At 50.3% G+C, this 15,874-nt stretch overlaps 1 protein-coding gene across 2 annotated transcripts in view; it reads right to left on the reverse strand.

Annotated features, from left to right (window-relative positions):
• Positions 1-10,665, reverse strand: part of spred1 (sprouty related EVH1 domain containing 1) — a 104,932-nt gene extending 94,267 nt beyond the window's left edge. The window contains exon 1 of one of the 2 annotated variants that reach the window (XM_038785850.1): positions 9,981-10,665. In XM_038785850.1, the coding sequence (XP_038641778.1) occupies positions 9,981-10,006 (26 nt within the window). In that variant the 5' untranslated portion in view covers positions 10,007-10,665. The remainder of the gene's footprint in view (positions 1-9,980) is intronic. The other variant, XM_038785843.1, reaches the window with a different exon arrangement.
• Between the last annotated feature and the right edge of the window lie 5,209 nt (positions 10,666-15,874).

The raw sequence follows: 15,874 nt of genomic DNA on the forward strand, positions 1-15,874 counted from the left end.
CTCGGAGGACGTATGCGGGGAGTCAACTATTAAGAATATAAGAAATGATAGTAAAAGTTTCTTTCAATACATAAGAAACAAACGACAGGCCAAAGTAGACATTGGGCCAATTCAAACTGATTCCGGAAGGCTAGTGATGGGAGACGAGGAAATGGCTGGAGAACTTAATAAGTACTTTGCGTCTGTCTTCACAGTGGAAGACATGAGTAATATCCCAAAAATTACAGAGGGTCAGGGGGCTGAGTTGAGTATGGTTGCCATTACAAAAGAGATGGTGCTAAAAAAGCTAAAAGGTCCTAAAATTGACAAATCTCCTGGCCCCGATGGGCTACACCCTAGAGTTCTGAGGGAGGTGGCTGAAGAAATAGCGGAAGCGTTGGTTGAGATCTTTCAAAAATCACTGGAGTCAGGGAAAGTCCCGGACGATTGGAAGATCGCTGTTGTAACCCCCTTGTTCAAGAAAGGATCAAGACAAAAGATGGAAAATTATAGGCCAATTAGCCTAACCTCGGTTGTTGGTAAAATTCTAGAATCGATCGTTAAGGATGAGATTTCTAAATTCTTGGAAGAGCAGGGTTGGATTAGAACAAGTCAACATGGATTTAGTAAGGGGAGGTCGTGCCTGACGAACCTGTTAGAATTCTTTGAGGAGGTGACAAGTAGGTTAGACCAGGGAAACCCAGTGGATGTGGTCTATCTGGATTTCCAAAAGGCCTTTGATAAGGTGCCACACAGGAGGCTGCTGAGTAAGGTGAGGGCCCATGGTGTTCGAGGTGAGCTACTGGCATGGGTTGAGGATTGGCTGTCTGACAGAAGGCAGAGAGTTGGGATAAAAGGTTCTTTTTCGGAATGGCAGCCGGTGACCAGCGGTGTCCCACAGGGTTCAGTGTTGGGGCCGCAGCTGTTCACCATATATATTAATGATCTGGATGAAGGGACTGGGGGCATTCTAGCGAAGTTTGCCGATGATACGAAGTTAGGTGGTCAGGCAGGTAGTGCTGAGGAATTGGGGAGGCTGCAGAAGGATCTAGACAGTTTGGGAGAGTGGTGCAGGAAATGGCTGATGCAATTCAACGTGAGAAAATGTGAGGTCTTGCACTTTGGAAAAAAGAATCCAAGCATAGACTACTTTCTAAACGGTGAGAAAATTCATAATGCCAAAGTACAAAGGGATCTGGGAGTGCTAGTCGAAGATTCCCTAAAGGTAAACATGCAGGTTGAATCTGTGATTAAGAAAGCGAATGCAATGTTGTCATTTATATCAAGAGGGTTGGAATATAAAAGCAGCGATGTGCTACTGAGCCTTTATAAGGCTCTGGTTAGGCCCCATTTGGAGTACTGTGTCCAGTTTTGGGCCCCACATCTCAGGAAGGACATACTGGCACTGGAGCGTGTCCAGCGGAGATTCACACGGATGATCCCTGGAATGGCGGGTCTAACATATGATGAACGGCTGAGGATCCTGGGATTGTATTCATTGGAGTTTAGAAGGTTAAGGGGAGATCTAATAGAAACTTACAAGATAATACATGGCTTAGAAAGGGTGGACGCAAAGAAACTGTTTCCGTTAGGCGAGGAGACGAGGACCCGTGGGCACAGCCTTAGAATTAGAGGGGGTAAATTCAGAACAGAAATGCGGAGACATTTCTTCAGCCAGAGAGTGGTGGGCCTGTGGAATTCATTGCCGCGGAGTGCAGTGGAGGCCGGGACGCTAAATGGCTTCAAGGCAGAGATAGATAAATTCTTGATGTCGCGAGGAATTAAGGGCTACGGGGAGAATGCTGGTAGGTGGAGTTGAAATGCCCATCAGCCATGATTGAATGGCGGAGTGGACGATGGGCCGAATGGCCTTACTTCCACTCCTATGTGTTATGGTCTTAAGATCTGGAATCAGACAGGAACTACCGAACAGACAGGAAATAATAATAATAATAGCTTATTGTCACAAGTAAGCTTCAACAAAGTTACTGTGAAAAGCCCCGAGTTGCCACATTCCGGCACCTGTTCGGGGAGGCTGGTACGGGAATAGAACCGGCGCTGTTGGCATTGTTCTGTATTACAAGCCAGTTGTTTAGCATTTGCAAATCAAAAACCTTCTCCGTAAGGAGATGCCGAGGTACCCTGGGCCCCGAGAGACACACACAATGTTGGAGGAGCTACTGGATGCGATGCGAATAGTCTGGAAAAGTGGAATGCAGGCACATATATGGACGATTTTTAGAAAGGACACGCTCCACCCTGGACGGAATAAGGGAGATATGGGAGGAAGAGTTAGGGATGAAAGTAGGGGGGGCTCTGCAGCGAAGCACTGAACAGGGCCAACGCCACCTCCTCCTCTGCAAGGCTGAGCCTCATGCAGCTCAAAGTGGTGCACAGAGCACACCTGACAAGAACCCAAATAAGCAGGTTCATCCTGGAGGTGGAGGACAAATGTGAACGGTGCTCGGGAGGCCCAGCGAACCACACCCACATGTGCTGGACATGCCCCAGACTTGTTGGGTTTTGGACAGCCTTCTTCGAGGCAATGTCCAAGGTTGTGGGAGTGAGGGTGGAGCCATGCCAGAGAGTGGTGGTCCTCAGGATATCGGACCAGCCAGAGCTACACATGGGGAAGAAGGTTGACACCCTGGCCTTTGCATCCCTCATTGCCCGCTGGGGAATCCAGCTGAGCTGGGGATCTACACCACCCACAGCTGCAGACCGGCTGGCAGACCTCTCGGAATTTCTCCACCTGGAAAAGATCAAATACACCATCTGAGGGTCTGAAGAGGGCTTCCACAAAGCCATTCATCAGCCTGTTCCAAGACCTGTTCGAGCCAACGACTGATAGAACGGCGGTGGGGTGGCAATTAGTGGGGAGAAACCGGGGGAAACACCAAGGTGGAGCCCAGAGAGAGACCAACATGGGGATCAGAGGGCACAACACAAAACCACAAGAAAAAGACAAACACCAAACAAACCACCTACGGTGAAAGAAAGGGCCCAGGATAAGACCCAGAAATAGCTGACGAGGGGAAGTAGGGGCAGGGGGGTTGCCGAAAAGGGACATGCAAATTGTTACCGTCTCATTCATTTTGTTTTCTTTGGTGTACGGTGTAAAAATGCAAACTTTAATTAAAATATTTTAAAATAAGATCTGGAATCAGTTGAGGAGGCACTTTAAATTGGGCCACATGTAGGTGCTGACCTGTGTGTGAATCGCAGGTTTAAGCATGGGAGGGGGGTGGCGCTATAGCGCACTGGTTAGCACTGTTGCTTCACAGCACCAGGGTCCTGAGTTCGATTCCCAGCTTGGGTCACTGTCTGTGCAGAGTCTGCATGTTCTCCCGTTTCTGCGTGGGTTTCCTCCGGTTTCCTCCCACAAGTCCAGAAAGACGTGCTGTTTGGTAAATCGGACATTCTGAATTCTCCCTCGGTGTATCCGAACACGCGCCGGGCTGTGGCAACTAGGGGAGTTTCACAGTAACTTGATTGCAGTGTTAATGTAAGCCTACTTGTGACACTATTGATAATGATTATTATTATTATTATGTATAGACAGTGGAGTGAGGGCGGGTTGGAGCAGGTCAGGGATGTGTTCTCGGAGGGGATGTTTGAGGGGCTGGAGGAACTAGAGGAGGGATTGGATTTGAGGTAACAAGGGGGAGAGAGCTCAGATACTGGCAGGTGCGGGACTTTGCGCGAAAGGAGTTGCCTTCATTTCCCCAAATACAAGAGTACTGTACACGCTACTGGAGAAAATATTGCTCTTGGATACGGGCAGGATTGGGAACATGCATGGGTGGGTGGGAGAGCAGGGCAAGACATTAGTGAAAAGGATCAAGCGGAAGTTGGAGGAAGAGTTGGGGAGGGAAATAGGATGAGGATCTGGTGTGAGGAGATGCAATGAGTGAACTCAACCTCCTCCTGTGCAAGAATGAGTTTCATGGCCCTCATGACTCGGGCTCAGATGAGTGGGTTCTTTCTGGGGTAACTAAAGAATGCAAGAAGTGTGGGTGGGGGCTGGCAAATCATGCCCACATGTCCTGGGGATGCAAGGGGTTGGAGAGCTAGTGGGAGGTGGTATTTGTGACCCTATTGAGGTTTGTAGGGGTTAAGGTGAAGCCAGACCCTATGGTGGCGATCTTTGGTGTGTCAGAAGTGCCAGAGCTGCTGAAGGGGAAGGGGGTCGATGTTGTGTACATCATCTCTCCGACTGCCTGGCGACAGAATTTTTTGAATTGGAGGTTGGTTACACCACCGGCAGCCGTGGCTTTGCTGGGAGATATACACGAGTTGCTCTGGTCAGAGAAGATCAAATTTGCCTTTAGGGGGTCGGAAGAGGGCTTTGAGGTATGGTGCAGGCCATTCATGGCAATATGTGAGGAACTGTTCATCGGGGGTGGGGGGGGGGAGGAAAATGTACAAACTATATACATTGTTTGGATGTAGAGTTGATGTTATTGCTCGTGTTTGGAATAAAATATCTTTTCAAAAAACAAGTTCTATGAGCAAAAAAGGTGAGGCAGTCGAGTAAATGTTAGCACGCCAGCTAATTTCGCTATATTAGAGTTATAGTGCATATTTCTAATTAAGTATTTAATTTGATTTTTTTTTGCTGATCAGCATTCCACTGTTCAGTCCATTATATTGTACAATCCATGTCGAAAAAGAAACAAACTACGAAAACCAAGTTTTAACGTTGTGTAATCATCTTAATTTATATATTTTGCTATGCATTCGTGCAATAGGTTTTATGCAGTGCACAAATCAGGTTTTAACCATGTTTGTGAATGGGCTTTGAGCATGTTAAGTTTGGGCCCCAGGCATCAGGTGCAGAAGTGAAGTGGACTAACATGACCACAAAGCTCCTTGCTTACTTTCAGACTATTTACATTATAACTAGATCACCAGTTCAAACACAAATTGGTTCATGATGCTGGGCTTATAGGGTGAATGCACACTCAGATTGCTATCACCATGACCACCACCTACCTACCAGCTTCAACTATCATCTCCCAAAATCTTTGCAAGAACTGAACTTATAACTGTACTGTGAATTTTAAACAGGCATGATGCAAAAAACATGAATGTGTCATTCAAACGATCCACTGAAAACTCTTGGCAGTTCAGCTGTAAAACACTGAAACAACTGCACTAATGCACAAGTATAAATACATAAATGAACAACAGCTTGCTGGATAAATGCATCACCCTCACTTTGTTGCTGAGTCATTGATAGCACAGAGGCCCACATTGTGCTCTTATTCTATACATTGAGCCAGGTTAGCTAAGCACTAAAATTGGCCAAAGGAATCCAGGGTTATGGAAATTTAAACTTCCGGAGGGCGCGGTGGAGAGATGCGAAGAGGAAAAGCAGGCTAACACACAAGTAGATTCCCAAATATTTGCATTAGGTTGGCGACACTTTACTATGAGGATAATTTGAATAAAATCACCTGCAACACATTCGCAAGATGCAGATTGTCTAAAACAAATCTGTAATAAATGAGTAATGCATGTTAAAGGCGACACGATGCTCACAATTTCACATCACTGCAGCTTCACCATTTGCAAATGGATCACAAAGCAAAACTTTGTAAACTGAAACCTTGTTTACTTTGGTTGCCAAAGAACAGGTCAAAGTGAGGTACTGCTGCACTCTCCGAGACCCATTCGTACATCTAAAGTTACAGATAACTTTGCTGTTAGTTTGTTACAAAAACAGTAGAATGTCTGCCAGCAAGTTCTGTGCAAGCTGAGTGTTTGCAGGCGCTGTGAATGGACACCAGGTATTTTATGAATGGGTTGATCATGTGACGGCCACACCTCCCAAGCGAACATTTTTGTGAGTGGCTGCAAAGCAACATTTGCAGCTGCAGTTTCAGAAGGTCTGACATGGAATAACTGCAGCAATCCCGGCCCTGGCTTTGGGGACTACAGATGCTTATTGATCTGGGGATTTATTTTAATGAATGCACATATGGTATTCAAATGAAATGATTAATAAGCATTGGCGGGTCAGTTATTGCAGTGAGGAAATTTCATTGAGTAAACTAGATAAAGTAATTTATGTAAAACCGTCACCAAACATCACTCACCGGTTTGTGCAATTCACGCCCACCCGCCCCCCCGAGTCCGGGAAGGGGCTGCAGGCCTGACCCACTCCCACAAACCAGCAGCACACTGTCCCCAGGAGGATCGTCACACCACGGGATTCCAGTACCCGCCCTCACGCCCGCCTTGGGGTGCGGACCCGCCCCCGTCCGTCTGCCCGAGGGTGCAGTGGGCACCCTGGGGTGCAGTACTCATCTCGGGGTGCAGTACCCATCCCGGGGTGCAGTACCCATCCCTACTCGCCTGGGGTGTAGTACCCACTTTCGCCCTCCCCCAGTTGCCCTGAGGTGCAGTACATGTCGCCGCTCAACCCAGGGTACAGTACCTCACCCTGCCCGCTCAGGGATGCAGTACCCACCCCTGCTCACTCCAGGCTGCAGTACCTGCCTCGAGCTGCAGTACCCACCTTGGGGCGCAGTCCATGCCTTCCCCAGGGTGCAGTACCCGCTCCCGCCCCAGTTGCCCTGAGGTGCAGTACATGCCGCGCTCACCCCAGGGTACAGTTCCTGGTCCTGCCTGCCCCGGAATGCAGTACCCACCCTAAGGCACAGTACCCACCTGCCCTGGGTAGCAGTACCCGATCCCGCCCCAGGGTGTCGTGCAAGCTGTTGCACGACAGTGGTGCAGCAGCCGCCCGTCCTGGGGGTGCACCTGCCGCCCCAACACGCCCACCCTGGGGGTGCAGCAGCCGCCTCCACACGCCAACCCTGGGGGTGCAGCAGCCGCCCCCACCCCCACGTCCTGGGGGTGCAGCAGCCACCCCCACCCGCCCGTCCTGCTGGTGCAGCAGCCACCCCCACCCGCCCTGCAGGTGCAGCAGTCGCCCCCACCCGCCCGCCCGCCCTGGGGGTGCAGCAGCCACCCCCACCCGCCCTGCGGGTGCAGCAGCTGCCCCCACCCGCCCTGCGGGTGCAGCAGTCGCCCCCACCTGCCCGCCCGCCCTGGGGGTGCAGCAGCCACCCCCACCCGCCCTGCGGGTGCAGCAGTCGCCCCCGCCCGCCCTGGGGGTGCAGCAGCCACCCCCACCCGCCCAGCGGGTGCAGCAGTCGCCCCCACCCGCCCGCCCTGGGGGTGCAGCAGCCGCGCTCAGCCAGCCAGCCTGGCTGACAGACGCTTCAAAAGACAAAAGAATCCCCGTCAAACCTCTAAAATTGAAATAAACTAAAAGCAAAACCAAACATCCAAAATGTTTCTGTTTTAGGTGGGTCTTGTTATGATGACATGCAGGTGGATATATACATGATAGAAACATGAATAAATACTGGTATTGACCATATACACCAGCATATACAAATTATACCTGTAGGTAGCGAGATTTGAATATACACATCTTTAATATATCATTACAGAAATAAATGTGTCTTTCATCCACAACAAAACATATCCTATAGTCTGTAAATTATTGTATCTTTTTTAAGCTCACTAAGTGTGCAAAGAGAGAATCGGAGTACAACCCAACATCAGTGAGAACAGAGTATAGCGAGGCATTGAGATTGGGGTCAGGGGTAACACGGGGGGAGAACGGAGGGCAAGGGTTGGGAAGATGAGGGGGACAACTCCATGAGGCGGGGTTGGGGAGGGCGAAAGGGGCAACATTCTGTAAGGCATGGTCTGGGGGATGGGGGTGGTGGTGTGGGCCCCAGGTGCCGGGTTGGGCGAGAGGGGTGAGGAACCCTGCCTCAGGGACCCTCGCCCTCCCAGATTTCGCCTCGGGCCGGGAGGGCTTTGAATGGCGAGGGACACCGAGGTGGCGTCAGCTAGGGCGCGGGTCCCCGAGAAGGCATGAGGGGGGAGGGCGAGGGTCCAAAGGCTGTGGGGGGTGGGTGGCAGAGGATGAGCAGGCGGTAGCGTGGCACGCTTAGAGCTGGGTGCAACGCATGCAGAGTGGGGGATGGTGCAGGCAGGGCACCGCATAATGAGTGGGGGGGGTCCGGCGCAGGAAGCGCGGGGAAGGGCAGCGCAGGAAGAGCCGGGAAGGGCAGCGCAGGAAGAGCCGGGAAGGGCAGTGCAGGAAGAGCAGCGCGGGAAGAGCCTGGAAGGGCAGCACTGGAAGAGCCGGGAAGGGCAGCACGGGAAGAGCCGGGAAGGGCAGCGCGGGAAGAGCCGGGAAGGGCAGCGCGGGAAGAGCCGGGAAGGGCAGCGCGGGAAGAGCCGGGAAGGGCAGCACAGGAAGAGCGGGGAAGGGCAGCACAGGAAGAGCGGGGAAGGGCAGCACAGGAAGAGCGGATAAGGGCAGCGCAGGAAGAGTGGATAAGGGCAGCGCAGGAAGAGCGGATAAGGGCAGCGCTGGCAAAGCCGGAGGGCAACGCAGAAAGAGTGGAGGGGCAGAATGCAGATTGAAGGGGGTTGGACAATGCGGACCAGGGGGGAAAATTCAGATGGGGGGGGAATTCAGATTGGGGGGGGGGGGTGGAATAGAGCTGGGGGGGGTGCAGAAATGCAGATGGGGGGGGAAATGCAGATGTGGGGGAGGGAGAGAATGCAGAGCTTGGGCGGGGGGACAGATCTGGGGGGGGGGCAGAATGCAGATCTGGGGGGGGGGGGAGAATGTAGATCGGGGGGGAGAATGTAGATCTGGGGGGGGGAGAATGTAGATCTGGGGGGGGGAGAATGTAGATCGGGGGGGAGAAAATGCAGATCTGGGGGGGGGATGCAGATGGGGGGAAGAATGCAGATCTGGGGGGGAAAGAGTGCAGATCTTGGGGGGGAGAATGCAGATCTGGGGGGGGGAAATTCAGAGCTGGAGGCGGGAGGAGAATGCAGATCTTGTGGGGGGGGGGGAGGAGAATGCATATGAAGAGGAGAATGCCAGATCTGGCGGGGGGAAGAGAATGCCAGATCTGTGAGGGGGAGGGGGCAGAATGCCAGATCTGGGGGGGGGGGGGGGGGGGGGGGGGGGAGAGAGAGAATGCCAGATCTGTGAGGAGCGGAGAATGTCAGATGGGGGGGTGGGGGAAGAGAATGCCAGATCTGGGGGGGTGGGAGAGAGAATGCCAGATCTGGGGGTGGGGAAGAGAGAAAATGCTAGATCTGGGGGGGGGGGGGGGGGGAACGCCAGATCTTTTGGGGGGGGGGGGGAAGAGAATGCCAGATCTGGGGGTGGGGAAGAGGGAAAATGCTAGATCTGGGGGGGGTGGGGAGAATGGCCGATCTTGGGGGGGGGGTGGAGAATGGCAGATCTGGAGGGGGGGGGGAGAGAGGAGAATGCCAGATCTGTGAGGGGCGGAGAATGACAGATCTGGGGGGGGGGGGGGAGAATGCCCCCAGATAAGATGGAGAGGGGGTGTGGGGGAGAATGCCAGATCTGGGGGGAGGGGTGGGGAGAATGCGAGATCTTGGGGGGGGGGGGGGAAAGAGAATGCGAGATCTGAGGGGGGAGAATGCCTGAACTGGGGGGGGGGGGGGGGTGGAGAAGAGATTGACAGATCTGGGGGGGGGGGGGGGGGAGAGGAGAATGCCAGATCTGTGAGGGGCGGAGAATGACAGATCTGGGGGGGGGGGGGCGGAGAGAATGCCCCCAGATCAGATGGAGAGGGGGTGGGGGGGGGGGGGGAGAATGCGAGATCTGGGGGGGGGGGAGAATGCGAGATCTGAGGGGGGGGGGGGGAAGAGAATGCCTGGACTGGGGGGGGGGGGGGGTGGAGAAGAGATTGACAGATGGGGGGGGGGGGGGGGTGAACGCCAGATCTGGACTGGGGGGGGGGGTGAATGCAGATCTATGGAGGAGGGGGGAAATGCAGATGAGGAGGGGGGAATGCAGATCTGGAGGAGATTGCATATCTGGGGGAGGGGGGGAATACAGATCGGGGGTGTGCGGGGGAGAATGCAGATCTTGCGGACGGGGGGGGGGCTATTGCCCCTTCAGCGCTTCATTGATTTCTTACTCGGTCGGGTTCGCCTCCTCGCTCATCTTTCAGCGGCTTCCGATCATCGCCAAGTGAACCCTCAGCAGCATCAGCAGCATCTTCATGTTGTGGCGGCTCCTTCCCCGGAGCGCGGGCAGCCGCTCGGCCGCAGCTTTGAAGATTCACATCGGGGAGGGAGCGGGGGCGGGGGCGCCGCTGGCATTAAAGCCCAGGCGGCCCGTGCGCCCGGCGAGACTCCCCCGCCCGCCCGCCTGGCGGGGCGGGGGTGCTGCCGCTGCTGCTGCTCAAGCCCCGGCTGCGGCTACTCTCCCCCGGGGGCTTCAGTGGCTCCTCCTGGGCGCCGCCGCCACTGCTCGGCTCCAGCTCCGCTTCCCACTCTCCATCCTCCGCTCACTCCATTTTATTTCCCCCCCTCTCCCAACCCGATCGACAGGAGAGAGAAAAAAATCATCTGGGCGGAAGCAATGGCCAACACACACAGACTTGCTGAGTGGTATCCCTCCACTCCTTCCTTTTTTTTAGCTGCTAAAACTGCTCAGTCCCACAGCTCTGGCTACGGGGCAGCCTGAATGCAGAAAGCTGATCCGCCCTGTTCCACTCTCAGCAAACACTGCCTCCTTCCTCCTCACACTCAGCCTAATGGCAATGGGGGCTTGCTCCCTGTCTCTCCCCTGGGAGAGCGCGCAGTGATCTATCCACACACATACACAGCAACTGGTGAAGTCAGCCGGGGGGGGGGGGGGGGGGTGGGCAGACAAGTCCCAGTGGCTTCAAACAAAACCAACCAACTTCATATGCCTCCTCTCATTCAACATCAAACAGCAGCCCAGCCCAACCCGCTTTCCGCAATTCCATTTTACGCGCACCACCTTGAAATCACGTTGCAGAACTTTTTCAAGTATTGCTCGCCTCCTCCCAAGTAGAATTGGAAGCAAATCCGTTTTGTTCTTTCAACGCTGTCTTCTCACGCAATTAAGTGTGACGAGCATTTTGGATCAAATGTGCTAAAGTACCTATGATGCTCATTTTGCAATTTTTCTTTTTATTAGGTGTTCTCACTTTGCTATCCACTGGAGGGGGGACAGAGAGGCATTCTTATCTGCTGTTGCCTCGATTGTTACTTGAATACTACTTGATTAACTTGGTTAACCCACCAAATTTCGACCTAAAAGGTCAGAATAGTCAGAAGTGTATGGGAAAACAGACTTAGAAGTGAGTGAGGGGGAATTAGCCAACTTTGAAATTTGAAACACTGATACTTTTCATGAGAGTTAATTGATGCAGTAACACAGCATTTGTAAAATGTGGGTTCACCTTGCTCCTCTATATCAGGGTTTTTCAAAGTGCAAGTCGTGGAGCAATCGGGAGCAGCATTTCCACGGTGATCCATGTTGTGTTATGCTTCTTCCTGTAGCGTAAGTTACTTCCTTGATGTATGCTTTGACAAAGGAAGGTCCAGACTTTGTAATGAGTTCAATATGTTTATTGAACTATTAACACAGTTCTAAAATGAGTTTGACTCTCTTGCTAATCTAACTGTAGTAACTCAAGCCTAACTAAACCAGTCTGCTCTAAGCCACGTGCTGCGTGTGATGCTTCTGATCAACCCTGATGTACTCTCTAGATGTTTGTCTGTGGAAAGAGACAGAGCATGTGTGCCCTATCCTTTTTTATGGGTTGTGTAATGCCCCCTTGTGGTAGTGTCACCTCTGGGTGTCTTCACTGCCCATTGGTCGTGTCCTATTCTATGTGTTCATTAGCTGTATGTCTGCATGTCATGATGTCTCTGGTGCTCCCTCTAGTGTTTACTTAGTCGTAGTGTATTTACATTAACCCCTTGTGTATTTACAGTGATGCATATCATCACAATCCCCATTATACTCAACCCCTACTACCAGCTGTTGTGTTCTGTGTTGTAACCATTGTAATGATGTACACAGAGCATCTAGTTGTTTAACTATAAAGATGATTTATTAAGAAACACGTGGAAAAGATAACTAAAGAACTACCATACAGACGATTGAGTTATGTGATAGATCTCTGTCGCCACAAATTGGTTGGAGGTCACATTGGTAACTACATACAGAATTGTGTACAGGCATATCACTACATTCCCCTTTCTCTGGAGATGTTAACATTTATACTCCAGCATAACTGCTTCTTACAAAACATGATCTGTACTATCATTTTACACATGTCATACATACAGATGCACCTGTGCTTCATATAACATGATATGTTATCAGCTGGTCGATGTCTCTTTAACTTCTGGAATACTGTTTTTCTGGCAGGTCGTTTGGGTACTATCAGCTTGTTTGGCCTTTTGAAACCATGCGTCTGGGAGACCGGTTTTCTTGCTGGTCTTGTGTGACCAGTTTTTTAAATTTTCTACCACGATGCTTCTTGCTGCATCATCGTATACATTCTGGCTTATTGGTCTTATTATCAATATCTTCCTTTTCAATACCGCGGGTGTGACCCACAGTATCCTCCACTTTCCTTTTCTACTTCCTTTTCATAGGAGGGATCTTTTGATGACACTTCTTTTTCTTTTTTGCTTTAAGGGCACCCGTCATGCCGCTGGACTGTGCCATAGGACTATTTTCTTGTGGATCGTTTATTGTGCAGGCAGGCCCTTGCTCTTCTGCCACCATCTCTGTTGTCGGAGCCTTAGCTGGACCAATGAGTTTTGGTTGATCCATGGCTGTGTCCACACGCTGAGTTGCGTGCCCATCACCTGGTGAAACGTCCAGTGTCGGTATACTTTTGGATGATTGTGTGGTCGCAGTCAAGTCTGTAACTGCAGGAGCAGTCTGCAAAGTCTCGCACTCTGGTGTCTGGGTTGGATCAATGTCCCCAACGCTGGGTTCTGCTCCTTCATCTTGTTTTTGAGCCCCAATTGGTGGCTCATCCTCTCTTGATATAACAATGTATGGTCTGTCTTTTGCTGAAGAGCCAATCTTTATCTGATAGGATGATATATGTTTGGTCTTTTGTTGTAGAACTGCAAGCAGATGTACATATCTGCTCTTCGCGCACATCTCTGGCTGGAGTGGCCTCGAGTGTTGGGGAGTCTGCTGCAGGAACCATTTCTTGGGCATCAGATGATTCACCATATGCCTCTGGAGCCAGTTTCTCCTGAATGGGAATTATTTCTTCAGTTATCAGTCTGTTCACAGTTGAGTTGCTGTCATCTGATGTGTGTGCTACTGCAATCCAACTTTCAGCCTCTGCGTATGCCATGTTAGAGTTTTCACACTTAACACCTATCATTGTGTTGCGCAGACTGGGCGTCCCTTGTAGTCACCTCATCACTCCCGCCAAACCACTTCAATAGCATTTCATAGTCGTCCTCATCTAGTTCACTATCTGAGTCTCTACTTTCCACTTGCACTCATGGTCTTCATAAATATCATCGTAGTAATCATCATCGGAGTCACTATCATCTGCAATAGCTGATCCTATAAAGTACGACATTGTACATGGAATTATATGTTCACGCAGGAGGCGACTGATTTCAAAGCCAGCAGCGAGCCTTGCTGAAGAACTTTCATTTAACACTTCATGCTGTGGAACTTCAGGAAGATTGAAGAAAGTGAAGAAGGAGTCATAAGAAGAAGGAGTTGCTACAGTTTTTGTAACTGTTTTACGAGTACCCTGACTCTTATGGTTCTGCTTTGTTTTAATGGTTTTCAGTGTGACATTTTTTCCTTTCTTCCAGTCGATCTGGCATCCTGAGCATCCCGTGATTTCAGGTTTGTCACAAAATAGAAAGTCGAACTCATTCGGCCGTGACTCTAGCTGCTAGACTTTTGTGACTACATCATTTGTGAAATACTCATTTGGCTCAAACTTAAACTCCAGAGTGAAGCTCATTGGCTGTTCAAGCTCTAAACATTTAACCTTCACATCTTATAGATGCTTTAATATGTGCTCATCATGCTCCTGTATCATGTTACTGCACAAATTCACATTTCTGAAGACTATTAAGCAGAAGTCTGGAATTCCCTTTGGCTCTTCCGTCTCTGCAAAAGGTTTGTCATCCTCCACTTTAACTTTTGCATGTATCTCATCGGATAACAGTGCTATTATATCTCGTTGCCAGTCACAGTGATCCTCTGTCGCAGCGCTGACTGGAATGTACAGCCGCTTAACTAGGTTCAGAGCCTCACACACATCCGCCACAATGATGGACTTGTGTTTCACAATGAAAAATGATATGATGTGACTTTTTTTATGTACCCATGCTTCAAATTCATATACATCCAGCGTCTCAATCTCATTCCCACAGTCGACTTTCAGCAGTCATGTTTGATTGCCGACTTTCGGTTTAACCCACAGCCCGTGCAAATCAGACAGACTGAGGAGGTTGGCCCTTGCTCCTGTGTCAAGCTTGCGTTTTATCAATGTTTCATTCAACATCACTGGAATTGTCCATCTACCTTCGATGGTATCAGCTTCATCGTCACTATTGTCACAACTGGTCAGTACGTCTTCCTCACTTTTCATCTTCGGACTCATCGTGTCTGTGGTTGAAGTCAGATCAATGAAAAACTTCTTCAAGCAGCATTTCATCAATTGTGTTGACAGACCCTGTTTGGTCCACTGTAGGATAGAAAAAACATTGCTTCGCCAAATGATTTGTACGGCCACACTTGGAACATACTTTCCCAAATGCTAGATATGGCCCATGACAATTGCCGCATTGCTGGCACAAGATGGCGGACCCGGTTGGCTATTTAAAATGGCCACCCACACAGACCACATTTTTATCAAACAGCGTCACAGTGGTGATGGCGCTGGCGTCTTCTTCTAGATTGCCGCCAAATGTTTCCATGTTGTGCGCACTGATCTGCTGTGCAGCCAGCTCACTCACATGGCCGATCTTTTTTTAAAAATATTTTTAAATTCTCCTCCTTTTTCACATTTTCTCCCAAATTTACACCCGACAATAAACAATAATCAGTAACGAATTTAATGTCAATCCCCTTGTCAATAACAACGACCTCATCCTCCCACCAAACCCCCAAACATTAGCCCACATGTTAACTTAAACAAATGACAAAAAGGAATCAGGAATCACCCATAGTTACCATTAACACATACAGTCCTTCTCCCCCCAACCCCCAATCCCCCTAATGTTCGATGCGATCCAATTTCAAAAGTGCATAATGAATAACTCCCATGAACTGTAGAACCCCTCCATCCTTCTCCTCAGTTCAAATTTAAATTTAACCTTTTCAAGCATCAAGAATTCCAGAAGCACCCCCCCCCCCCCCCCCCCTCCCCAGGGCACAGGGTGCAGAGGTTGATATCCACCCTAACAGGATCCGCATTCGGGCGATCAATGCGGCGAAGGCTACAACATCTGCCTCTGCGCCCGTTTCCAATCTCGGCTGGTCCGACACCCTGAATATGGCCTCCCGAGGGCCCGGGTCCAAACACATGGCAGATCTTGGTAGCATTTTCTAATTTCAGGTGTTCTTCCTATAATAATCACTCACGTACTTTCTCATTTGATATCCCAAACACTATATGGTTGCGGATTATCAATGACTTCAGAGTACTGAAATTACACGACTGCGCCAACAGATGCAAGTCGGTTACAAAGCTATCAAAAGATTTGCCTGCTTTTTGGGTTCGCGTACGAAATATGTAATGTTCAAATGTTTCATTTCTTTTCAGAGAGCAATGACGATTGAAGTACTTTGCCACTTCATCGTAGCTCCTGCTTTTCTCTTTGCTGTTGAAGGTGAAGATATTGTATATTTCTATTGCTTGAGGACCTGCTACCATGAGCAGCATCGCAATATGCCTCTCGTCAGGCTGTGCCTGCAGGCCAAAGGCTGCAACATAGAGTCTAAATTGCCGCTTTGAAACACGCCAATTTTCATCTACGTTACTCAAGACTT

Source organism: Scyliorhinus canicula, chromosome 2, assembly GCF_902713615.1.
Source record: "Scyliorhinus canicula chromosome 2, sScyCan1.1, whole genome shotgun sequence".
In the NCBI taxonomy this organism is placed as follows: Eukaryota; Metazoa; Chordata; class Chondrichthyes; order Carcharhiniformes; family Scyliorhinidae; genus Scyliorhinus; species Scyliorhinus canicula.